Source organism: Solea solea, chromosome 19, assembly GCF_958295425.1.
Source record: "Solea solea chromosome 19, fSolSol10.1, whole genome shotgun sequence".
NCBI lineage: Eukaryota > Metazoa > Chordata > Actinopteri > Pleuronectiformes > Soleidae > Solea > Solea solea.
In genome coordinates, this window is record NC_081152.1 from 8,325,998 (window position 1) to 8,337,688 (window position 11,691).

Below are 11,691 nucleotides of genomic sequence, written 5' to 3' on the forward strand. Positions count from 1 at the left end.
GGCTCTGTGTGTCTGACTGTCTGTTTGTGGCCGCTAGAGGCTTATTGTGTGAATGGGGTGAAGTCTGCCACCTCTGATTGCCTTGTTTCATTTATTTTGAAAGACAAAAATATGAGATAAAAATAGATAGAATGCAGGAAGAGGCAAGAAAATGTGTTGGACTTTTCTAAAACCTCCACTTAAATATAAAGCACAATGTCTAATATTTGGTTGTGGACTTGTGCAAACACACAAAAGAAAAGGTGTCAAACAGGAGTCAAATTCTTGCTTTTATTTGTTTTTTCCCATGCTCTCAAACATGTCTCTCAGGTATTAATACATTAACAGCAGAAGAATATATATATATATATATATATATACAAACATTTCCTATAAGTCAATAGAACATTTGACAGATGAATCTCTCTTAGAGACAATGTTTCTGGTATTTTTGTACACAAAGTAGATCTTTGCACACAAGTACATTTTCGCTATTGTAAGAAATCAATGCAAAAGAGCAGTCATATGAACACCATATAACTATGATAAGATAAGATGTTACTTTTCTTCTTCTTCACATTTCTTTCTACCATTTTTAATAAAGTCTATACAGACTCGAATAACATACTGATAGCCTGCCACAAGTTTGCAAGTATTACAGTACAGATAAGCTTTTCATTCAAGAGAAAGGCTGTTGAATCAGTGGACGCCCTCAGATACCAAAGACCCCATTCATCACTGAACATCTCTCAACTCACTGCTAATGTGGCATCATGCCTTACACCTGCAGAAAGTCACAAAGTCCCGGCTGAACTACAGCTCCCTTCGGCGCCGCTTGCCATCGCCAAACACAATAAGAGGTTTGTGGTTGGTTGTGATAATTAGCACCTTGAGGCAAGGCTGTGTATTGATAACAACATACACTCATGGTGAAGCTGTGTCTCAACCCCTGTGGTTTGAGTAACACCAGGCTAGCACTGCCCCAGGCTGTGTTTGATGATCTCGCGGGACTGGGGTGGGATCCTGTCTGGGAAGAGCACCTGGAACTCCACTACCAGGTCGCCCCGCTGGGACGGGCTCTTGGGCAGGGGCAGACCTTCGCCCCTCAGCCGCCGGACAGCACCGGGTTTGATCACATCGCTGCATGGCAGAGGCATCATCCGCTTGTCGAGCGTGGGCACGTTGACTGTGCAGCCGCAGAGAGCCTGGACACAAAAGGGGAACAAAATCGAGTTAAAACCTGTTATATTTAAAACAAGTTTCACAATGATTCCTGAGTGGCCTCGTTATGACTGAAATGAAGTGGGCTACACACACAGAAAAAAAATCTATTTAAACTTTAGTCTGAAGTTACATAACGGATATGGGGCATCTGTCTATTCAAAGGTATAACGATTGACTGTTACGCAACCAGAGGGTGTTACAGATGTTAAAATGGCAGCTATTTACTGTCTGTGCGTGGGAGTCAAGTGCTTCAGGAACTGAAAGGAGCCATCGGGATGATGGAGGAGCTCTTTGAAATGTCAGTCTCTCTGACTGCTACCCCGCTAATCTGTGTGTGTGGGTTGGTGAGAGTGAGAGCCAGAGATGGAGTGAGCCAAAAAAGAAAGAAAGAAAAAACACTGCCTCTCTGCCTGCCTTGTTCAGGGAGAGGAGAGGAGAGGAGAGGAGAGGAGCTGCAGTGTGATTTGTGGGGGCAGTGAGTGCTGAGGCTAAATTTAGCTTTTGCTCTCTCTCACTCTACATGGGGCTGATGAAGTAACTGTGGTGTTCTGTTAGCCCACTGTGGGCCCTGCACATGCCCAGTGAAAGAAAACTGTTTTTTTCCCCTCAGACTACTGTCAAAGAGATTGTACATAAGATTTATCACACCTTTCAGATCAATTTTGCTTGATATTTGAGAAAACACATATATGAGGATGAGAGGAGGCTGAGTTGATGTAAGTTGTTGATAACGACAACTGTGTCAATATGACTGCAGCAGACTCACCTCTTTGAGGGTGATCTTGGCTGTGAAGACGATGTTGGAGCCCTGCCTCTTGTACTGCGGGTGCTTCTCGTCCCTGAGGACGAAGGTGATGTCTGCAGGTGTGCTGTTGGGTGTCTCGTCGCCCTCCCTGGGGAAGGTGATCTTGGTCCCAGCTTTCCAGCCTTTCTTCACCACCACGTTCAGCACCTTGTCTTCAGATCGCACGCTGCGGCCGTCAGAGGTGAGCCGGCTGCGGGCGATCTTCACTTGCTTCGTGCAGCCGTGCATCACGTCCTCCAGAGTCACCAGCAGGTCGTGCACCGCCGCCTCCCCCTGCAGGCGCCGCTCGCCTCTTCGCAGCCCGCCCTCAGAACCGGCGGACCCGCCCACGTGGCTGTAAGTGAACCGCCTGAAAGGGTTGAAGAGGTCGTCTTCGCTGTCAAAGTCACTGCCAAAGTAGATGTCGAAGTGGTCCGATCCATGGAAGGAGGAGGAGAAGCTTTGATTGGAATCGCCGTGGAAACTGTTGCGGAAAACGCTGCCCTGGCCTGCCAGTGACATTCCATTCTTGAGGCCTATAAATACAGAAAACACAGGGGTTAAGTTAAACGTCGGCACATTTATCAAATGGTTCATTATTATTCCGATGCTGTTTTCCTGCCTTTACTAAACGTCAGCTATTTTCTGGAAACCTTGTTTATTGCTGCCTGAATAATTAATCATCCCCACAGCTGCCTCTGCTGTATGTGTTAAAGTGGTTTTAATTATGATCAGCCCAGTGTACGTCAGTATTTATGCAACAACCTGTGTTGCAGCAAATACCCAGATGGCTGTCACCCTCTAACATAATTCTGTGTCAATGAAAATGACGCTCACCTTCTTCTCCAAACTGGTCATATATGCTTCTCTTCTTGGGGTCAGTCAGGATCTCGTAGGCTTCTGCGATCTCCTTGAACTTGTCCTCTGCGTCGGCGTCGCTGTTCTTATCCGGGTGGAACTTGAGGGCCATCTTCCTGTAGGCCTTCTTGATCTCGTCTTCATTGGATTCGGGGGCGACACCCAGCACTTTATAGAAGTCCTTGCCTGTGGGTTTGATGGACAGACACGGTGTGTCCGGCTCAGACTTGGTGCTTTCCTGTAGAAAACAAGAGCAGTAATGCATTTTTACCATTCATAAAAAAAAGCACCATTTTACACAGAGGATATTGGCAACCATGCATGGATGGACATCTCAGCTTATCAATATTCATCACACAGTTTACAGCACACAATGGCCGAATGTCTTTTACACCAAGTGCTGTGCATCATCTATAATATGCAGTGAGATATGCTCCTCTCTCTTACACACACACACACACACGTCATGGGAAAATACCATCTCATCTCTGTGCCGCTATGCGCCTGCACATGCATCACTGACGCAAACGTGATAAGGGGGGGAAAAGTCGTGTGAGGAGAAAAGGTTTCCCCCCAACGACAGAGATTCTACGCAGCGATTGGCTGAACGAGAATCAAGGAGTTCTCGGGTGTGAATGAGCCCACACCAACAGAAAAGATAATGAACGTGTATAATATTCAGTCATAGGAAACTGAAACACCATCACACAACTATCGCATTAGAATAATCGATTCTTTCACTGCTTCTAACATTTAAAAAAGCAACACAAAAAACTTCCTCAAACATGTACTTACCGCTGAGGATGATCCTGAGCTGTCGCCTCTGTGCATCACTCGCACTTTGCACTTGACATTTTTGTGCTTCATGCCGAACTGAGTCCAGATGAGAACCATGATGCTGATCTTTGTTTGTTAGTTTTAGTGTTGAGTGATGAGTTAAGCTTGGTTTGCTTTGTGTCGCTGTCCAGTGGCGCTGGTGCTGAAAACTCTCCGCGTTCCTCTGTCCTCAGCTCTCGCCGGCTCTCTGTTAAATAGGCGCCGCGGCAGCTCCTTCACTACACGCTCAGCCACCCACGCACAGCGGACGAGATTTCCCCGGGCCCGCCCATTTCCTCGCGCGCTACAGGGAATGCCGGTGTCCTCAGTTTGCACGGCGCAGAGCCATTGGTGCTCCGGCGATGATGGTGCGGATGTTGCAGCCTCCTTCTCCATCTGTAGACTTGCTTCCGGAGTTCTTGTGGACAGGAGCCGAGCAGACAGTCACGACTCAGTACAGGGTTTTTGTTTTTTTTATATATCAGCACAGACAGAAGAGACCACAACCACCAGACACAGAAAAAAAAAGACTGCAGCTGCTGTTCAGACAACCCTCCAGTCCAGACAGTCACCTGATGGAGCCTGTCCTCAAATAACTTTTCATACAACCTGTCTCATATTAGTTTCATTTTGCAAATTCAAAGTGGCAAAGTAATATGATGCATGGAAATGGTTCAGGATCAAGAGCACCAGCAAAGCGACTAGAACAAAACATGCATAGGTCTACTGAATGGAAAATCAAATTATACATATGTGTCCTCACCTACCAGTGAGGACAAGGAAGTTATGTCCTCCCTTTTTGTCAAGTGGACTTGAGCTAAGGTTGCCTGCCCCGGCATCTCTGTATTTATGATATTATTTTAGCAGCCAAGTAGCATGTGCACTTATTTGATTACTGTGTGAGATCAATAGATATGTGCATAAGACTGACACAAATACAGATGCAACACATTTGAAATGGGACAACAACTCAGTCAACTGCTGCTTTTCTGTGAGCGATGGAAAATGAAAGCCACCACTTGTAAAATACATATTCGTAATTTCTCTAAAAGCAGAGTTAAATGTTTCCATTGACCACCTTTTTAAATGTGTCTACATACACAGCAAATATAATGCCTTTTTTTTTGCCTTTCAAAATGATAAAAAAATAATATTAAAAATAATGATAGTTTTATAATAAGTTGTAAAAATCAGCTAATCAAAAAAACAACAACTAGACTTTCTCAAATAAACCTTTGGATAGAAAAAATACAGTTTAAGTCACTTAGGAACATCTCTATGCATAAGATTTATTTGTGAGAAAATAACAATAATGAGCAAATTCATTAAATGATAATTTGTAAATGCTAATTTAAAAATTCCAAATGGCCAAATTAATCAACCCTACCATCTAATAGACCTACCTGAAGTAATAGTTGCTTGACTATTCGGTAATTTTGCTTATTTATCAAAACACATCATGCATCAACAAAATATTTGAAATTATTTAATTCTCTTATAATCACTTAATACTATTTTTATTTTCTGCTCAGTCAACCCTCCACTTAACATAAGGAACCTCAAAAAGGAACCCCTAAATCTCATTTTTTCCAGTCTTCAACAAGCCAGAACAAAACTGTAAACATATTTTACGTCATGAAGGCCACGATGTCTGTGACATACATTCATGTGTTCCAATGCACATTTGCTCCCATTGATAAAGACTCAGGTATTTCTATGTGGAGAATGTTCTACACATACTACAGGATTACATCACAGATTCTAGTTGTGCAGCACGGCACTGCAGCCATGGAAATAGAAATCGGAGCCACAGGGAGTGGACATACATGGCAGTGTTTCCTCCTGATGATGCTTCATACATCCAATGGGGGATGGAGTTTCCTGGGGATTCTCCTTTCGTCTTACAGGAACCAGTTGACAAATTTGGTTTGAATATGGAGAGCTGGGAGCGTCATGCGCCAGATAGCGGCTGTTACATATACTATTCACAGACTGCACAGAACAGAGTGAATCAGTACAGCCTCATCCGTGGTGTTCGTTCATTCCTGCTGCCCACGGCAACAGAGTGACTGTGTGTTTGTGCTGTTTTTTTTCACACAGCCACACTGTCTCTGAGAAAGACTGGCAGTACAAAGCTGCCTGTCACTTTCAGGGAGAATAAGGCTAATTAAAGTACCAAACTGTACAGACACTTTTATTGTTAGGTTGTCAGAGGGCGGACAGCTCACATGCAACCTGGTGTCCTGATGGTGTTGTTTGCTGTTCTCTTGTGCCTCAGTTGCGGCTGCAGACAGTGAACAACTAAACTTAGCACAAAAAGCGAGGACATTTGTTCCATGACTAAATTGTTAAATTGCCAGTATTTCTTCAGACTTCAATCATCCAACGACTCCAAACAACAGTCATTAGCAGAATAAGATGTTTGGCACTGGCAGAAGAACATTTTTTGAATTCAAATGTGGCACCATTTAAAAGTAAATAAACAGGCTTTCCAAAGGTACAAGATTTATTGCCAAGAAACATCCTTACAACAAAGAAATAATCAACCAAACACAAATTGTACTAAGTTAGTTATACTTCTGTATCCCCTGTTTTGGAATGGAATGGACCTGATTATTGATATCAACATTATCATATTGCCATGGTAGCATTAGCATTTAAGTCAAATCACCACTGTGAAAAGATACTATAGCCCTTCTGGGCCACTAGCATTGTTGTAAAATCTCAGCTAAATTAGCAGTTCAGGTTCTTACAGGATGTTTCCCAGCACTGAGACACTCATGTTGGGAAACATCCATTTGTCCACCCACTGTTCATATAATAGCTTTTTCCAAACTATGAATTTATTAACTCATTTATTTCTTTATGTTTGCCTAAAACGTGCCAACATCTCTGACTCTGATATACTGGAATGATCCACCTGTGCACTACTTATACTTATCTGAGTGGAACCCAAGAGGGCGACATGCAAACTAAGTCACTACACGATACAATAGTCTCCTCGCTGGTTGTTCTAACTAACACAGTCAGACCCAATACCACTTCTGCTAGTGCTGTAAAATTAAGCTTTATTGTTACAGTTTTGTAACAATGACACATATAAATCTCTCTGATGCAGTCTCATTTAAAGATACAGTGTGAAATTTTGGTGATTTTTTAAAAATAGAATATAATCTAAACAAAAATATCTTGCAGATTAAGAACAACTAATAAGGATAAAATAAGATTTAAAATGTCTCCCAGTTTTGTTGTTGTTATTATTCTGTCTTTGTCTGGTCTTCATGAACACAGTTGCGTCCTTCATCTGAAAACAGAGGGGGGGTTTCTGAGCAGCATAATTCACTTCTGAAACTTTATGTGCGGATGCTTGTCAGATATAATCCAACCGTGGTTGCAACCGTCTCGCTTTACTAGCACAATGTTGCTGTTGTCTCTGTCTGTCTCGACATAAGACATGTGTAGTGCATGTATGTCTTCAGGCAACACAAGATCTAAACACCACTGTACGCACAGATAGTCACATGGAGCTGATGGGCTAAGTATTGTATACACTATATACTTTTAAATAAGTCAAATAATATCATAAATATATGATGTCAACCAGTGGCTTGTTGATTATGAAAATCTTTGGTCGGGGGCAGGCAGCCTTATCTCAAGTCCACTGGCACGTGACTATGTGGTGAGGTTTAATCCCTCACTGGTTCTGCCCCGTGTCTTTCTCTCCGCTGTTGAGTTTTGTGGGAGCAGCACTCGTAGGTGCTGCCTGCAGGCAACTCTAGAAGGTGAATCACACATTAAGTAAGCACTGCAGCACTGGCACAAGGAGAAGTGGCACAAATCTCATGTCATACCATCCCACTTGCAACACCTATCCTGTTCTTCAAAGGTCAGTGGATGAATCAACGCTGTGCTAAAAGCCACAGAGAAATCCATTGACTCAAGTCACTTTTACCTTCAGGCCTCAGTAGATTAGATAAACAAAATCATTTCAAATTGGAAACTATTTGATTTGAAGTGAAGGGCAGAACAAATGTGGATAATCTGGATAATCAATAGACGTACTTTATCACCAGGCAAGAAAATGTTCTCATTTTCACCTGATTCGCCTTCCCTCGTCTCGCACCCTCCTCCCCCATCCTCCACAAATGTACCACATCTCCCACACACTCCTGCCAGTGTGACTGTCTCATATGTGCTGCATTGGCGAGACTCGAGTCTTGTGTCGTGGTGGGCCAGATACACAGACAAGCAGATGGCAAGGGATATTATCCACATACAGATACACTCATACATGTAAATATAAGTGCAGACGGCGACCCAGACAGAGCTCAGTGTGGCTTATCAGACGGCATCTTGGGAGCTTCTTTTCACGGAGCTCAAAACCGCCTTGATTGAGGCGAGAGGAGACAAGTATGTCCACAAAGAAAAGACAAGAGAAGATACAACGAAAGAGAGAATTAGATATTAGATATACTAAGAGAGTGGCACAGTAAGAAATTAAAAGAGAAATAATAGGAGGAGAGAGTTACACAGATTGGAGTGCAGAAGGCAGAGATGTATTATGCCTGGCAGAGAAGAGAGTGCTCTCTGAAATCTCCCCTCCAGCTCACTGTCTGCACTCGTGAAAAGTCCTGCTGCTTTCTAAATCATCTTCCAGCAAACACTTACACTGTGCCGCCGAGAAACCGCGCCACACACAGTGGACTGATGCATACACACTTCATTTGTGTTCTTTGTAAGCCAATGTGAATGAATAGAACCACAAGAGTGGTTTCGCTTGCAAAGTCAAACATTTACCAAAACACTCTGATGGACACCTGTTCATAGATGGTTATTAGAGTTACTGTTATACCCTTATATCATTGTATATTCCATTTTCAAAACCATTCTCTGTAAAGCCTAGAGAGAATTGTGTGTAAAATCCCAGTAAAGCTGATCAGCCTGTCTGGTAAAAATGAATAAAATCACCTTTCTCCCTCATTCTGGTGCTTGATTTAAACACCAGCAGGTCGTTTTGATCATGTCGGCATGTCTAAATGTATTAAAGGTGATTGGGTGATTTGATATTTGTGTTAACAAGCAGTGGAGCAGTTGTAAGTATAGCTGCTATTGTCAACTCAAGTAGTTGAATGCAGTTCCCTCAACTCAGCTTTCCTACAGTTTTGGTTCCATATTTCTTTGGGCAGTGCTGCCCTCTGCTGTCTAGAGAAATGACACTGCAGGCAAATAATACTACCCAGGGTACATTTCAATATTGTGCCAGCCATTTTATATAACACATTATTGTTATATAAGAGTAAGAGTAAATACCAGAACTGTACATCATGATAACAGCTCTACATGTCAGGACAAAAATCATCATCTATAGTCTCTTGTGGCTTTCCTAAAGCCTTTAATTCTCTCTGGTAGCGGTGATTTTTGTCAGGGTAAGAGAGTCTGCAGATGGCTGTGATCTCAGAGGAGAACGAGGAGGACGATGAGAGTCGACAGGCGGAAAGGCCGCGTACAGGCGGGTAATGCAAGCTGAAGAGGGGATGACACAGGAGGGCAGAGCTGTGACACATTATATGAGAGACACCTGGTTGTTAGCGATGATGTTTATCGAGTTTGACTGTGGGATGAGGTTTATTGTTCACCGCAGACATCAATCTGCAGCTCGCTGATGTCATGAATGGAAGGAAACACCATTTCCCTTTTTTAAATGCGGCATTTGGTCTGATGATTCTGTCAATCATACCACAAATTACAGTTATACCTCAGACAGCACTGCAGAATAGAGCTGTTGTAGCCCCCGCAGCTTGTGGAGTAAATAGTCTTGTAAAGAGCAGCCAGAGCACAGAGGAGAGGACAATGTGATTCATGGGATGTCTTTTTTAAATAGCAAACAACTGCAGAAAATTAAAAAAATGAGTCAGCACACACGGGGGTGCAACCAATTATTTTTCTGCCATGATTGATTCGCCATAATTCCGTGGAGCCCTTTGAAAAGCCCGAGCTCCTGCTGTAGCCTCACAAGACATGGTGCATACTTTGATGCAAAGAGGAGAGTCTGTTTTTCTCTCTTTTCTTTTTTTTTTTATCAGTCAACATGGCAGCAGCAGAGTCCAACACACGGCATGAACACAGATAAGTGGTGAGGTGAGCAGCAGACCCAGAGGAATTAGAATTCTGTCCAGGGACCAACTCTGAATGGCACTGACGAGAATAGCTGCTAATGGAAAGCCATCTTTATACTTAGACTTTTTGTTGTTTGTAGCAGGGGTTGAAGGATTTTGGGTAAAATATCTGATAGAGTTTTTCCTGACATACTTTGCGATTTGATTTGAGACACTGTATGCACTGTAGATTTTAAGTCAAACCTCAGTTAAATATTCCCGTATTTAAAACAAAGATAGAACATAACTGGCACCATCTGAAGACTCTAAATCGGTCTCTGAATGTTGACCTGTTGAACCCAGCCTCTCCTTTACTTAATCACCACCAAACACTCAGATATACGCTGTGTGATCCCCATGATTTAAGACCCTGACATTGTTATTATTTTCATCCTTCTCCCTCCGACACTAACACATTTAACAAATCACTGTGATCATGAAAGGAAAAGATTCAAGCCCACAAGTGCGCACTAAAATCCAAACCTCTCTACCACTTGTCCGTGCTTCTTATTTTGATATTTTTATTGAAGCAGGGATCAAAGCAGACTCGCCGAGGATCTTTCCACTGTTGTCGTCAACATCCTCAGACATGAAAGCCCGGCTGTGTTTATGTTGTTCAGTGAGCAGAGAACCCTCTTGATCCTTCAGCTCTGCTGGTGTCTCCTTTTCTTCTGTGCTGCAACGCTTCAACCGATATGGAAGCCGCAGTGTACTGAACACGGCTCTGCAGCGTTGTTTCAGATCAAGCTTTGTGATCAAATATAACAAGAGCCACGATTGAGCTGTGATTCTGTTGTCACCAAACCCTCTTAATGTCGTACCTTTGTTTGTTTTTACGTGATGTTGGAAAACATGCTCATGCATTTTTTGTTTTTGTGTACATCTATACAAATCATATTTTGATATATCCCAGCCTTACTTTCATTAGTAACACTATACATTACTGTGACAACATGGACATAGTGTGTTTATAAGTAATATAATGTAATAACTGGGAAGTGATATGATTGTAAAACTATTTTATTTCTGTAGCTTGATAATGATATTTAAAAATAAAGTGTGAGAGACATAAGGGGGGATGAATTTCAACATTATAATATGATCATTTCCAATTCTGATTCCCATACATTTTAATGTGAAGGTCTTACACCTATGATAACTCTCATTACTAAGCTATTACTTGGATATCTCTCTGGAAATTACCGTGATATTATCCACACTATTACTAAGCTGGAAATTGCAGTAGAAATACGATGGTATTAGTATGAGATATATCGCCATGTTGTTGCTGTCATGTAAAACAATTAATCAGATTTTATCAGTGATTCACACAATTTTAACCGTATGTGTGAACGACCCATTTATTGATATTTGATTGGTGACGAGTCTATGGAAGAGGATCAGGGCCACATGATTTAAAAAATAAATACATTTAAAAGCCAGAATTTAGAGAATAAAGTCATCGTAATAAATAATTCTGACTTTTTTCTTAGAAGTCACTTATTGTTTTTTACATTTGGCCCTAATCCTCTTCCGTATGCGTTGTATTTAATAATTATTTAATATTTTCAACTTAAACACAGGTAGGCCTAATGTCAAGTGGGCAGATATTGTGCAAACATTTAATTTAGATTTTTTTTTTGTCTCACTTTTTACCAAAAAAAAAGACCACACAGTCAGAATCATGTAACTCTAATTTGTTAAAAAAAAACAAAAAAGAAGTAGAAAGTTTTTCTCACCTCTGAGCTGAGGACACATCACTCATCTTATTGACCAGAGCCAAGTTAGTGGAAACATGTACACACTTTATTTGTAGGACTCTGTATGACGCAGGCTTCGCTTCCCTATGTTATTCTCTTTTTGTAGAACCCCTGC

At 41.9% G+C, this 11,691-nt stretch overlaps 1 protein-coding gene across 1 annotated transcript; it reads right to left on the bottom strand.

Moving 5' to 3' along the window:
* Positions 1 to 258: 258 nt before the first annotated feature.
* On the bottom strand, positions 259 to 3,942 carry zgc:122979 (uncharacterized protein LOC641576 homolog). The gene is made up of 4 exons (XM_058617496.1): positions 3,641 to 3,942; positions 2,825 to 3,083; positions 1,970 to 2,523; positions 259 to 1,184 (listed from the first exon to the last, which is right to left on the bottom strand). The coding sequence occupies exons 1-4, from the start codon at positions 3,737 to 3,739 to the stop codon at positions 951 to 953; spliced, it is 1,146 nt and encodes a 381-aa protein (XP_058473479.1). The 5' UTR covers positions 3,740 to 3,942; the 3' UTR covers positions 259 to 950.
* Between the last annotated feature and the right edge of the window lie 7,749 nt (positions 3,943 to 11,691).